At 42.0% G+C, this 15427-nt stretch overlaps 1 protein-coding gene across 11 annotated transcripts in view; it reads left to right on the top strand.

Moving 5' to 3' along the window:
- The window catches only part of map7d1b (MAP7 domain containing 1b), a 52055-nt gene that overhangs the window by 19978 nt on the left and 16650 nt on the right, over positions 1-15427 (top strand). For 7 of the 11 annotated variants that reach the window (XM_071375380.1, XM_071375382.1, XM_071375381.1 and 4 more), the window contains exons 2-6: positions 7332-7550; positions 9189-9257; positions 9669-9689; positions 14360-14523; positions 14811-14919. In XM_071375380.1, coding sequence (XP_071231481.1) covers positions 7332-7550; positions 9189-9257; positions 9669-9689; positions 14360-14523; positions 14811-14919 — 582 coding nt within the window. The remainder of the gene's footprint in view (positions 1-7331; positions 7551-9188; positions 9258-9668; positions 9690-14359; positions 14524-14810; positions 14920-15427) is intronic. The other 4 variants (XM_071375391.1, XM_071375387.1, XM_071375389.1 and 1 more) reach the window with 1 other exon arrangement.

The following is a 15427-nucleotide window of genomic DNA, read 5'->3' on the forward strand; positions in this document are numbered from 1 at the left end:
ACAAACATACTTATTACTGTAATAACCCCATAGCACAGTTTCAAAACCACCCCCAAATTTGACTTGGGATGAAGTCAGACTCTGTCATCCTCTCTCCCTCTGTTGTGTGGTTTTAGCTAAGTTCCTGTTTCTATGCAGAGAGTTCACAATAGCTTCTATTTTAGCTTTTGGGAAGTTGGACATTTTACCTTTTCATGTCTTTCCCAGTTGTGTGAGGGTTTATAGTTCAGTGACAGAGGTGGGCTCTCTCACCTTTCTCTCATGACACTATAATAGCTGAAGGGTGTCTTCAACCTTTTCCTCCCAGTTATCCAACAGACCTGGATATGCTTCTTGAACTCATGATAGTCCTTCACACTGTCAATGTAGTACTGTGGGGTGTTTCTTCACCTTTTCCCTCTCAATGTATGGCACTCTTATTTAGGTCATATTTTGCGGTTCTTGTGATGTAATGTTCAAATATTCCAAGTTTACTCTCTGGGAAGGTTTATCGTACTATTCTTGCCAAATCACATTGTATTTTCTGGCAGTTACAAGTGGAGTGATTCTCTTTGCAGAAACCTGCAGTTGTTCTGTCATCTTGACAGATGATTCAATGCACATTATAAACTGGGTGGTTCGAGCCATGAATGCTGATAAGCTGAAAGCCATATACCACGTGTATGACAAAACATTTATTTTTACTCTTCTAATTACGTTAGTAACCAGTTTATAATAGCACTAAGGCACCTCGGGGGTTTGTGGTATATGCCCAATATACCACGGCTAAGGGTTGTATCCAGGCACTCTGCGTTGCGTTGTGGTAAGAACAGCCATTAGCCGTGGTATATTGGCCATATACCACACCCCCTCAATTCTTATTTCTTAATTATCCTCCCATTAACCTGCTATGATTTCGCCTCTGTGTTGCCATCCCTGGCTGGATGTGTGTACTGTAAATAGAGGCAGCTGGAGAGAGGCCCAGTGTTAATATGTGATTTATGGGGTTCGGTAAGTGTTTGTTCTCTGTCCCAAATGGCACCCTATTCCCTATATAGTGCACTACTTTTGACCAGGACCTAGGTCTCTGTGTCTGTCTGTAGACTGTGCTATTCAGCTGCTGTCTGGGCCTAGCTGTAACAGCAACACTGGTGCTCACAGTGACAAACTGCACTACGACATAATGACGCATGGTGGGGGAGAGAGAAAAGGAGAGAAAGAGGGAGAGAGCGTTGGGGGGAGGGTGAAGAAAAATTGCACACCTCTACAAAGACCGATGGAGAACAGCGAGGGAGGAGAAGAGAGAGAGAGACAGAGATTGATAGAGAGAGGGGGAGTTTCAGTAGAACAAGGGAGAAGATAAATTGTGCATCTCTACAATGATTCAAAGGGCAACAAAAGAAAGAAAGAGAGACAAAAAAGGAACAGAAGGGGAGAGGGAGAGAGAGAGAGAGGAAAAGAAAGAGCGAGACAAAGAAAGAGAAGGATATTGTTGTGTGATATAGGTGTGAAGGCATCCAGCCTGCTCTCTGACTCACATTAAGCTCACAGTGGGCAGATGGAGCGTATCCCTCTCCTCAGACCCATCAAAGGGTCTGAGGATGGGCCTGCTCATAGGAATCTGGTCAAAAGTAGTGCATTATATAGGGAATAGGGTTCCATCTGGGACGCAGACACAGTCAGCAGGAGAGCCAAGTGTAAAAACAACGTCTGATGAGGTATTAATACAGGATATGTTTTGGCTTCCTGTGACCTGTCTGTCACCTGTCCAAAGGTCAGTTGTTAAGAAGCTTGGTCCAAGGACTGAAGATCAGAGCAAAGACTGATTATGCTTTATCATGCTTTTGTTAGTGAATCCTATAGAGAATATGATATGTACTGTAACTTGACTTTGAATGCTACTGATTATGTGTTACTGAAAAGTATCTGCCTGATGGTATGGTATTTCATTCCAATGGTCGATGTGCACACGTCACATTCTGTCGACTCATACATCCCAGTGTTTACCCTATATTAATTTAGCAGCAGCAGGCCATGTCCACTACCATGCCCCCACCACACCCACCTCCTAAGCCCCCTTTTGTTCCAGAAAAAAACCCTGGAATGACAAGTTGCAATGTATATTTGTAGCATTTGATGCTTTGAGTCTTTAGGTGGTTTTAAATTAGGTACAGTGCCTTCAGAAAGTATTCATACCCTGTGATTTATTCCACATTTTGTTGTGTTACAGCCTCAATTCAAAATGGATTAAATCTTTTATTTTATTTTATCACCCATGTACACACAATAACCCATTATGACTAAGTAAAAACATGTTTTTAGAAATCTTGGAAATGTTAAAATGGGGGTGCATGACCCCGGACCCCCCCAGCAAAAGGAAATCCCCCCTCCCACGCAAACGTTTGCTACCACTGCTGAAAAACATCCTAGGGGAAACACTGCATCCCCCACTCAGAGGGATCATGTTGCAGTTCCAGAACAGAGCTTGAGTAACCAGCAGCATATTTAGCATTTTAAGAGCTTTTGCAGAGGTTGGCACATCATTAATTAGCCATTCTAAATGTTACATCAGCACTTTCCTTTTCAAAAAGGCCTGTATTGAAATTGGCCTGTTTGCCCCTCAAAATGGCGCTCTACGGCTGAGCCTTTTCTCTGCATTTGTTGATAGTGCTTGATGGAAATATAGCCTATATTTTTAGTCTCCCTCCCTCCCTCTCAATCTACTCTCTCTCTTTCTTTTTCTCAGTCTACTCTCTCCCATTCTTTTTCTTAATCTACTCCCTCCCCCCCTTTCTCTCTCACGCTCTTATTTTTCTGATACCATCTCTCTATTTCTTTTTCTCTGTACTCTCTCCCTCTCTCTCAATTCAATTCAAGGTGCTTTATTGGCATGTTAACATTGCCAAAGCAAGTGAAGTAGATAATATACAAAAGTGAAATAAACAATAAAATGAACAGTAAACATTACACTCACAGAAATTCCAAAAGAATAAAGACATTACAAATGTCATATTATGTATATATACAGTGTTGTAACGATGTACAAATGGTTAAAGTACAAAAGGTAAAATAAATAAGCAAAAATATGGTTTGTATTTACAATGGTGTTTGTTCTTCACTGGTTGACCTTTTCTTGTGGCAACAGGTCACAAACCTTGCTGCTGTGATGGCACACTGTGGTATTTCACCCAGTAGATATGGGAGTTTATCAAAATTGGGGTTGTTTTCGAATTCTTTGTGGCTCTGTGTAATCTGAGAGAAATATGTGTCTCTAACATGGTCATACATTGGGTAGGAGGTTAGGAAGTGCAGCTCAGTTTCCACCTCATTTTGTGGGCAGTGTGCACATAGCCTGTCTTCTCTTGAGAGCCAGGTCTGCCTATGGCGGCCTTTCTCAATAGCAAGGCTATGCTCACTGAGTCTGTACACGGTCAAAGCTTTCCTTAAGTTTGGGTGAGTCACAGTGGTCAGGTATTCTGCCACTGTGTACTCTCTGTTTAGGGCCAAATAGCATTCTAGTTTGCTCTGTTTTTTTGTTAATTCTTTCCAATGTGTCAAGTAATTATCTTTTTGTTTTCTCATGATTTGGTTGGGTCCAATTGTGTTGCTGTCCTGGGGCTCTGTGGGGTGTGTTTGTGTTTGTGAACAGAGCCCCAGGACCAGCTTGCTTAGGGGACTCTAATCCAGATACATCTCTCTGTAGGTGATGGCTTTGTTATGGAAGGTTTGGGAATCGCTTCCTTTTAGGTGGAAGTAGAATTTAACTTCTCTTTTCTGGATTTTGATAATTAGCGGGTATTAATTTGGTGTTTGTCCCATTTCGTGAATTCTTGGTTGGTGAGCAGACCACAGACCTCTCAACCATAAAGGGCAATGGGTTCTATAACTGATTCAAGTATTTTTAGCCAGATCCTAATTGGTATGTCGGATTTTATGTTCCTTTTGATGGCATAGAATGCCTTGTCTCTCAGATCGTTCACAGCTTTGTGGAAGTTACCTGTGGCGCTGATGTTTAGGCCAAGGTATGTATAGTTTTTTATGTGCTCTAGGGCAACTGTGTCTAGATGGAATTTGTACAGTCGTGGCCAAAAGTTTTGAGAATTACACAAATATTAATTTTCACAAAGTCTGCTGCCTCAGTTTGTATGATGGCAATTTTCATATACTCCAGAATGTTATGAAGAGTGATCAGATGAATTGCAATTATTTGCAAAGTCCCTCTTTGCCATGCAAATGAACTGAATCACCCCCAAAAAACATTTCCACTGCATTTCAGCCCTGCCACAAAAGGACCAGCTGACATCATGTCAGTGATTCTCTCGTTAATAACACAGGTGTGAGTGTTGACGAGGACAAGGCTGGAGATCACTCTGTCATACTGATTGAGTTCGAATAACAGACTGGAAGCTTCAAAAGGAGCGTGGTGCTTGGAATCATTGTTCTTCCTCTGTCAACCATGGTTACCTGCAAGGAAACACGTGCCATCATCATTGCTTTGCACAAAAAGGGCTTCACAGGCAAGGATATTGCTGCCAGTAAGATTGCACCTAAATCAACCATTTATCGGATGATCAAGAACTTCAAGGAGAGCGGTTGAATAGTTGTGGAGAAGGCTTCAGGGCGCCCAAGAAAGTCCAGCAAGCGCCAGGACCGTCTCCTAAAGTTGATTCAGCTGCGGGATCGGGGCACCACCAGTACAGAGCTTGCTCAGGAATGGCAGCAGGCAGGTGTGATGCATCTGCACGCACAGTGAGGCGAAGACTTTTGGAGAATGGCCTGGTGTCAAGAAGGCCAGCAAAGAAGCCACTTCTCTCCAGGAAAAACATCAGGGATAACTGATATTCTGCAAAAGGTACAGGGATTGGACTGCTGAGGACTGGGGTAAAGTCATTTTCTCTGATGAATCCCCTTTCCGATTGTTTTGGGCATCCGGAAAAAAGCTTGTCTGGAGAAGACAAGGGGAGCGCTAACATCAGTCCTGTGGCATGCCAACAGTAAAGCATCCTTAGACCATTCATGTGTGGGGTTGCTTCTCAGCCAAGGGAGTGGGCTCACTCACAATTTTGCTCACTCACAAAGAACACAGCCATGAATAAAGAATGGTACCAACACATCCTCCGAGAGCAACTTCTCCCAACCATCCAGGAACAGTTGGGTGACGAACAATGCCTTTTCCAGCACGATGGAGTACCTTGCCATAAGGCAAACGTGATAACTAAGTGGCTTGAGGAACAAAACATTGATATTTTGGGTCCATGGCCAGGAAACTCCCCAGACCTTAATCCCATTGAGAACTTGTGGTCAATCCTCAAGAGGCGGGTGGACAAACAAAAACCCACAAATTCTGACAAACTCCAAGCATTGATTATGCAAGAATGGGCTGCCATCAGTCAGGATGAGGCCCAGAAGTTAATTGACAGCATGCCAGGGCGGATTACAGAGGTCTTGAAAAAGAATGGTCAACACTGCAAATATTGACTCTTTGCATCAACTTCATGTAATTGTCAATAAAAGCCTTTGACACCTATGAAATGCTTGTAATTATACTTCAGTATTCCATAGTAACATCTGACAAAAATATCTAAAGACACTGAAGCAGCAAACTTTGTGAAAATTAATATTTGTGTCATTCTCAAAACTTTTGGCCATGACTGTATTTGTGGTCCTGGCGACTGGACATTTTTTGGAACACCATTATTTTGGTCTTACTGAGATTTACTGTCAGGGCCCAGGTCTGGCAGAATCTATGCAGAATATCTAGGTGCTGCTCTAGGCCCTCCTTGGTTGGTGACAGAAGCACTAGATCATCAGCAAACAGTAGACATTTCACTTCAGATTCTAGTAGGATGAGGCCGGGTGCTGCAGACTTTTCTAGTGCCCTCACCAATTTGTTGATATATATGTTGAAGAGGGTGGGGCTTAAGCTGCATCCCTGTCTCACCCTTAGGCCCTGTGGGAAGAAATGTATGTTTTTTGCCAATTTTATCTGCACACTTATTGTTTGTGTACATAGATTTTATAATGTTGTACGTTTTTCCCACAACACCACTTTACATCAATTTGTATAGCAGACCCTCATGCCAAATTGAGTCGAAGCCTTTTTTGAAATCAACAAAGCATGAGAAGACTTTGCCTTTGTTTTGGTTTGTTTGTTTGTTGTCAATTAGGGTGAATACGTGGTCTGTCGTATGATAATTTGGTAAAAAGCCAATTTGACATCTCTGTCTCTTTCTTTTTATCAGTCTACCCCCCCCCCCCCCTCTCTCAATCTATTGTAAAAATCTACGTATTCCCTAACTTTCCTTGCCTTTGACTGTGTCTTGCTTATTATTTTTGCTAAAGCTAGGCTGAGCCTTGTCTTCTTCTCACTGTGGGCCAAAACGTTTGAGAAACAGACGCCTCACAAGTCCTCAACTGGCAGCTTCATTGAATAGTACCTGCAAAACACCAGTCTCAACATCAACATTTTTATTGGCCAGTCTGAGATATGGCTTTTTCTTTGCTACTCTGCCTTGAAGGCCAGCATCCCAGGGTCGCCTCTTCACTGTTGACGTTGAGACTGGGGTTTTGCGGGTACTATTTAATGAAGCTGGCAGTTGAGGACTTGTGAGGCGTCTGTTTCTCAAACTAGACACTCTAATATACTTGTCCTCTTGCTCAGTTGTGCACCGGGGCCTCCCACTCCTCTTTCTATTCTGGTTAGAGCCAGTGTTCGCTGTTCTGTGAAGGGAGTAGTACACAGTGTTGTACGAGATCTTCAGTTTCTTGGCAATTTCTCGAAAGGAATAGCCTTCATTTTTCAGAAAAAGAATAGACTGACGAGTTTCAGAAGAAAGTTCTTTGTTTCTGGCCATTTTGAGCCTGTAATTGAACCCACAAATGCTGATGCTCCAGATACTCAACTAGTCTAAAGAAAGCCAGTTTTATTGCTTCTTTAATCAGGACAACAGTTTTCAGCTTTGCTAACATAATTACAAAAGTGTTTTCTAATGATCAATTAGCCTTTTAAAATGATAAAATTGGATTAACTCAGACAACGTGCCATTGGAACACAGGAGTGATGGTTGCTGATAATGGGCCTCTATATGCCTATGTAGATATTCCATAAAAAATCTGCCGTTTCCAGCTACAATAGTCATTTACAACATTAACAATGTCTACACTGTATTTCTGATCAATTTTATGTTATTTTAATGGACAAAAAATTAGCTTTTCTTTCAAAAAACAAGGACATTTTTAAGTGACCCCAAATTTTTGAACAGTAGTATATATATATATATCGTCTTCAAACCTACCCTTTATGTATAGTGTTTTATTTCCGTTCATTGATGAACGTTATCTCTGTGTTCCAGGTCTCCCCTCCACACCAGAGCCTCGGCCCATCCAGAATGAAGACAAGGAGATAATCAAGGACCTACTGACACCAGATGACTCAGACATTTCAGACCTCTCACCAAACACAGAGATCTGTCCCAAAACAGAGCCCACCTCAAAGACAGAGTCCTCCACCAAGACAGATGCCAGACCTGGCACCCCTGGGTCTAGTACCAGCCCCCAGCCTAAAAAAGGAGGTACGGTATACAACGTCTCACCTCTGAGCACCAGAGAGAGAGAGAAGCAGGAGGATAAGGAAATAGCCTGGGGTTAGATATACAGTGTAATGTGTAGAGTAAGGGAGCTATTGAAGCTGGTCTACCTGTCCACAGAGGGCAGAACCATCCAATGATTCTGGTGATCGAATTGATCTTTAGTCATTACATACCCAATCAGACAGATGGCAATGGCTGAACCCCAAATCGTTTGTTGTGGATGGTACGGTATGCAGGAATAAGGAGGTGGGGTTTGAGGAAGAGGGGGGAGTACTGAAGCCCTGTGTTGGGACAGGAGGACCTCAGGCTCAGGGAGTTTTCCTGAACACTCTCCAGCCTGTCTCTTCAGACTCCAGCCTTATAAGACTCCAGTACAGAAATTCACCCTTTGATGGTGGTGGGAGGAAAGAGCGGTTGCTATAGTTACGGCCGGGGCATACATATTACATAGCATGAAGTTTGAGCTCCTCAGAAAGAGATTGGCGTTACCCTAAGGCTCCGTTTCCAATACATACAGCTTTATCAAAACAGAGCCCGGTCCACAGCCACAGCCACCAAAATACAGTACATCTGTGCCTAGGCTGAAACAGGATTTGAAATGCATACAAAAATCCTTCCTCTGATGCTGTTTGCATTTATCAAAGTGGGTCAGAGTTAACATTGATAATTGCTGCAGACAGGAAAGGGTGCAAAATATATGATCACATGAGTTCCATTCGGGTTCACACAAACTGTTTAACTGTAGAGTGAATAACATTATAGCATCGCAGCGGGAGATGTAGGCTGCGTCCCAAATTACACCCTATTCCCTATGTAGTGCACTGCTTTCCACCATGGTCAATAGGGCTCTGGTCAAAATTAATGCTCTATATAGGCAATAGGGTGCCATTTGGAACGCACACGTAGACCTTCATCTTGAATATATGAATACACACTGTAGTTTAGAATTTGTACAATAATTGTTTCAAGTACATGACCTCTGCTATGCTATTGTACTCTACATGACAGGTGCGATCAGCTGTTCTGTGCACTGGGACTCTGCATTGCATTGATATTTTAGGTCAAAATAAATGTACAATGTGTATACAAATCATTAGGAACACCTGCTCTTTCCTTGAAATAGAGTGACCAGGTGAATCCAGGTGAAAGCTATGATCCCTTATTGATGTCACTTGTTAAATCCACTTCAATCAGTGTAGATGAAGGGGAGGAGACAGGTTAAAGAAGGATTTTTAAACATTGAGACAATTGAGACATGAATTGTGTATGTGTACCATTCAGAGGGTGAATGAGCAAGACAAAACATGTAAGTGCCTTTGAACAGGGTATGGTAGTAGGTGACAGGCTTTTGTGTCAACTGCAACGCTGCTGAGTTTTTCATGCTCAACAGTTTCCCGTGTGTATCAAGAATGGTCCACCATCCAAAGGACATCCAGCCAACTTGACACAACTGTAGGAAGTGTTGGAGTCAACATGTGCCAGCATCCCTGCGGAACGTTTTCAACACCTTGTAGAGTCCATCCCCCAACGAATTGAGGCTGCTCTGAGGGTGGGGTGCAACTCAATATTAGGAAGGTGTTCTTAATGTTTGGTATGCTTAGTGTATCTTTCTCTGCCTAGATGGGTTGAGCACAGAGCAACGACAGAAGCAGGCCAAGGAGCGGAGGGAGGAGAGGGCCAAATACATTGGTAAGCCCTAAAGGAAAAGATGCTATAGAGAAATTATATCATTGTATCCTATGTGAAATGTTGGGTTTGCCTGTTGTGGAGGGCAAAGAGACGTATCTAGTCTTGTCTACGGATGCGTACCAAATGGCACCCTATTCCCTACATAGTCATATGGGCCCTGGTCAAAGGTAGTGCACTATAAAGGGAATAGGCTATCATTTGGGATGCACCAACGTTTCTGACTCTAGACAGTGATACAGAATGTAGGGATTATTAACCCATTAGACACTGTAGCCTTCAATATGTTGAATTACGCAACCCTTAACTGATCTCCTGTCTTACATTTGAAATACTCTGCCATGGGTTCTGCTTTTGCATGATTGATGCTTGTTGACACTTGCTGTTGTCTTCCCTCTCGTATTGCTGCTTCAGAACAGCAAACTCAGCTGCAAGGTAAGGCTATAAGAACAGCACTGGTAACATCACTTGTTAGCAGCAACAGTCATGCTATTATTTTCCACATCTCCACCTTGTGATGGTGATGCAATGTCTTTTTATTTCAATCTGTATGCTTCTCAACAGTTCTTTCCTTTTTCTACCTCCTCCATGAATCAGTTGTTTTGTCTTCTGTTTGTTGTCCTCGTTTTTCACTGGGAACCTTAGAATGTCTTGTTTTTCTCTGAAGGTCGAAACGATTAGATAGTTCAGTTATATGACCCCATCATGATGTTTTTTCTTTCAAGTTCTCATTTTGCAGATATTTTTCTTTCACCATATTTGTTCAAATCCCCCATCAATTTTTGCATGTATACTTTGCATTAATTTGATGGGGCATTAGTAATATCTTTCCAATATCGATTTTTCTCTACAGATGTTTTCAGGGTCTATTTTTCATGATATTGTATTCTGATCTTATTATCAACTCAGAGACATGCAGTAGACTAGTATTTTCCCCAACCCTATTCTCCCACAACATTGGCCTAAGCCCCCCTTTCTCTGCACTGAGGCCAAATCCTGAGCAACCAATCAGAGAAGGACTTGGCGGGCGTATCCCACTGAGCCGTCCCATAATCCCCCTGGGGCGCGGCGTGAAAAATGTGTAGTCATTACCGTGAATCGACCGTGACGTGCCTCTCAGACAGATTAGATGTAATTACTTATTTCATTATAATCGCCATGCCAAGGAATCGTTTCTGCAGCCAGCCAGCCAACCAGCCAGCCAGCCAACCAGCCAGCCAGCGTACAGAGCCTTTTATTTGACTGACAATGGCAAACCTTTGGCTGACCTCTGTCGGTCCAGATGTAAGATATGAATCAAGCTTTTATGGTTAGATGTTCTAAAGTTTATGGCCATATATATACTATACTGGTGATGACATACAAAAAAAGTTAAATGTGATTATCTTTTGTACTTATCACTTTAGGGTGGCAGGTAGCCTAGTTGTTAGAGCGGTGGACCAGTAACCAAATGGTAGCTGGTTCAAATACCTGAGCTGACAAGATGAAAAATCTGTTGATGTGTCCTTGTGCAATACCCTGAACCCTAATTTGCTCAAGGGGCACCGTACTACTATGGCTGACCCTGTAAAACAACACATTTCACTGCACATATCTGGTGTATGTGACAATAAAACATCAAACATGTTTATTTACAACATATATTAAAGTGCAGGGTTGTTATGTAAGGGACATTGTATATAAAGCCACAGTAATGGCATTACAATGTTAAAGTGCATGCACTCAACGTATTTAGCTAATTGTATTTCTGCCACTCAGATGCTGAAAATTGCTATAATTAATTTTGATTCATGATGGAGAAACGAGCTAGTGTTTTCTTTGTGGGTGCAGACTAGAGCAGGGGTCTGTGGCCAGATCTGATTTTTAAATATTTTTTTATGAATATTACTAACAACAACAGATACATTTTGGCCAAGGGATTGGTGGAATACGTTTAAGCTACAGTTTATGTTCCTAACCCTGAACAACATGGGCCTGGGAGGCTCACAGGAATATTGGTATTCACAGTACTCCAGCAATTGGACATTTTCCCACTCAATACTTCTTGTATTCCCCAAAAACAATAGATCTTTTGAAAACATAAATGCACTGTAATTTAACCTTTAAAACTGCAAAGTTCTCTCTCTTCCCCATGATAAAATGGTTAGAATTGCAGGAAATTAGCTTGAGGACTGGAAGATTTTCTCTCCGATGCCAAGAGGTGGGACTTGAAAATGTTCCTTCCCAGGGCCGGAGACTTGGTTCGTCCGGCCATGCACTGCCGAAGTCATAGTAAATCTCCTTATATGCAAGTTGTGTTCTGATTATGAGGAAGTCCATGATTATTTTGCTATCACAAAAGGGGTCCCCGGACCGAAAATGTTTGAGAACCCCTGGACTAGAGTATTCTAGCCTTTTACTTATTTATAGAGAAGGGCTGGGGAATGTTAACAGAATACAAATCAGGTACTTAACTTAGAACATCAAACACTCATGCATTTCAGATTTGGACCAAATCGTTTTAATGTTTTAAATATTTCAGAGTGAGGATTGCATCACTCCATCACTCTCCTTCTTGGTGAAATAGCCCTTACACAGCCTGGAGTGAGGACATCTCACATTCAGCACTGAGACATTATCTTGAAAAAAATAATCTCTTCAAGAGTATCCAGACCCCACCATTTTAGGGCTAAACAAAACATGTGCAGTGGAATTGGGCACCAAAAAACTATGAGCCCCCCAAAAACTCTTCAAAAGTAGCTTGCCCCCACCATGCTAAACAACATGTGTGTTGTGGAAGTGGGCCCACATGCAAGGGACTGCAGAACAGGAAATGCCACTCTGAGACACAGTACACATGTGGCGTCTACCTCAGAGAAGGCTTAATGAGCTGAGAGGACACAGCTGGTGCACAGTATGCTTGGATTTTAAACAAAGCCGAATGATTGCATTTTAATCGTGTCTGTCAGGAATGAGCCACAGAATCTGTGGCGTGAAACTCAGTATCTGCTAGAAAGCACTAGTAAAACACAGTAGGATGCTACTACAACAACTACTTGTTTACTGTTATTAGAATTATTCTAATAGGATTACAACTCTTGCAGGATGTAAACAACAATATGTCTTCATCTTCCCATTCTATTTTTCTTCCTTTACCAATCTGGTTCCAGGAAGCCATGAGACTTTTGTGCCTCTAAAAAGTCTTTAACAGATCACCAGGCCAGAAATCCTCTCAGTGAACAAACAGCAAATTATGTACTGCTCAGTCATTCAGAGTTGTTTATGACCAGGTAGGGCAGAAATAAATAGAAAGAGATGGAGAGATTATATCCCAGTTAGGTAATAGGCTGGTAACAGAGAACAGGTCTAAGGTATTAGCTATGTAACCCTGATGTTTCCTCTGCTCACTATCCCCAAGTGCTTCCACAACCCTGAATGGTGCATGATCCCATCCATGACTTCTGAACTTTCTTGATTAGCTAACTGTACCACATTTATTTATGTTTTTTTTTGTATAGCTGCCATGTACCAGTCAAAAGTTTGGACACACCTACTCATTCAAGGGTTTTTCTTTATATTTACTATTTTCTACATTGTAGAATAATAGTGAAGACATCAACACTATGAAATAACACATGTGGAATCATGTAGTAACCAAACAAGTTTTAAATTCTTCAAAGTAGCCACCCTTTGCCTTGATAACAGCTTTGCACACTCTTGGCATTCTCTCAACCAGCTTCACCTGGAACACTTTTCCAACAGTCTTGAAGGAGTTCCCACATATGCTGAGCACTTGTTGGCTGCTTTTCCTTCACTCTGCGGTCCAACTCATCCCAAACCATCTCAATTGGGTTGAGGTCGTGTGATTGTGGAGGCCAGGTCATCTGATGCAGCACTCCATCACTCTCCTTCTTGGTGAAATAGCCCTTACACAGCCTGGAGGTGTCTTAGGTCATTGTCCTGTTGAAAAACAAATGATTGTCCCACTAAGCACAAACCAGATGGGATTGCATATCGCTGCAGAATGCTGTGGTAGCCATGCTGGTTAAGAGTGCATTGAATTCTAAATAAATCACTGAAAGTGTAACCAGCAAAGTACCCCCACACCATAACACCTCCTCCTCCATGCTTCACGGTGGGAACCACAAATGCGGAGATCATCCGTTCACCTACTCTACGTCTCACAAAGACACGGTGGTTGAACCAAAAATCTCAAATTTGGACTCATCAGACCAAAGGACAGATTTCACCGGTCTAATGTCCATTGCTTGTGTTTCTTGGCCCAAACAAGTCTCTTCTTCTTATTGGTGTCCTTTAGTAGTGGTTTCTTTGCAGCAATTTGACCATGAAGGCCTGATTCACGCAGTCTCCTCTGAACAGTTGATAGTGAGATGTGTCTGTTACTTGAACTCTGTGAAGCATTTATTTGAACTGCAATTGTTGAAGCTGGTAAATCTAATGAACTTATCCTCTGCAGCAGAGGCAACTCTGGGTCTTCCTTTTCTGTGACGGTCCATCATAGCGCTTGATGGTTTTTGCGACTGGACTTGAAGAAACTTCTGCATTAACTGACCTTCATGTCTTAAAGTAATGATGGCCTGTTGTTTCTCTTTGCTTATTTGAGCTGTTCTTGCCATAATATGGACTTGGTATTTTACCAAATAGGGCTATCTTCTGTATAACACACCTACCTTGTCACAACACAACTGATTGTCTGAAATGCATTAAGAAGGAAAGAAATTCCACAAATTAACTTTTAACAAGGCACACCTGTTAATTGAAATGCATTCCAGGGGACTCCCTTATGAAGCTGGTTGAGAGAATGCCAAGAGAGTGCAAAGCTATCATCAAGGCAAAGTTTGGCTACTTTGAAGAATCTCAAATATAAAATATACTTTGATTTGTTTAACACTTTCTTGGTTACTACATGATTCCATATGTGTTATTTCATAGTTTTGATATATTTTATATTTTTATATAATGTAGAAAATAGTAAAAATAAAGAAAAACCCTTGAATGAGTAGGTGTCCAAACTTTTGACTGGTTCTGTATATTGAAATGAATCAATTAAACCATGAGTATATAAAACTAAACTAAACCTGTACCCGCTGTCTCCCGTTGCATAGCGGCTAAGAAGGCCCAGTGGCTGGAGAAGGAGGAGAAGGCGAGGCGTCTGAGGGAGAGCCAGCTGGAGGAGCGCAGGAAGAGGCTGGAGGACCAGAGACTGAAGCTTGAGAAACGAAGAGCCCTCCTGGAGGAGAAACAGAGGCAGAAACTTGAAAAGAACAAGGTGGGGAGTAGAGGCCTGGAGGAGGGTCACGTTCAATATCTCTCTCTTGCTCAAGTGTTATGTGCAGTTTTGTTATCAGCTTGGTTAGTCTAGGGTACACATACAGCCAATGATCTAAGCTTTCATTAATTATTATTTTAGGAATAATATTCAATTCTATGCGGTTGCTTTGGGTGTACAGGGCACATACACGGTGGTTTGGTAATTTTGTAAATATTACATATCACTGTTCTCAGCTAAGTGTAGCTTCTTGAGAGAGTTTTTGTCTCCCAATGTCCCCACCACAGGAACGCTACGAGGCGGCCATCAAGAAGTCAACCAAAAAGACCTGGGCTGAGATTCGTCAGCAGAGATGGTCCTGGGCTGGCGGCCTCAACCAGACCTCCCGCAGACAAAGTGAGTCGCACTGGAACCACGTAGAACCTCATAGAACCGTATAGACATGAACCACCCAGAACTTCAATGAATTGCTTGTACAGAGTACCTTCATAGTACAGGACAGAAACTTAACTTTCTAGTCTAACTGATGTTAATTATTTACAGTGTCCTAAGGTTTTGTTAGGCCATTGTTAGCCACTGTAATTTGGTTGGGGTGGTAATGTTCTGAGTACCATTAGAATAGCTAGATTAGTCATTCTACAGTATAATTCATGTTTACTAACATTATTTTGCCTAACATTGGCTCACTATTTCTACTTGACTTCATGTTTCACTGAATCACTGAGTACCATTATGATTTAGACTGGATTTGTATTGATCCTTCTTAACGTACCGTTTCTCTCACTCCAGATTCTCACTGTTCAGTAGAGTCCAGAAATAGGAGGTAGAAGGGAAAAGGTGTCATGTATACGTTTCATTAGACTTGCTGCGTGAACTGCAAGGTGTTGAGTTGATCAGAGCTGTG

This window comes from Salvelinus alpinus, chromosome 29 (assembly GCF_045679555.1).
Source record: "Salvelinus alpinus chromosome 29, SLU_Salpinus.1, whole genome shotgun sequence".
Classification (NCBI taxonomy): domain Eukaryota; kingdom Metazoa; phylum Chordata; class Actinopteri; order Salmoniformes; family Salmonidae; genus Salvelinus; species Salvelinus alpinus.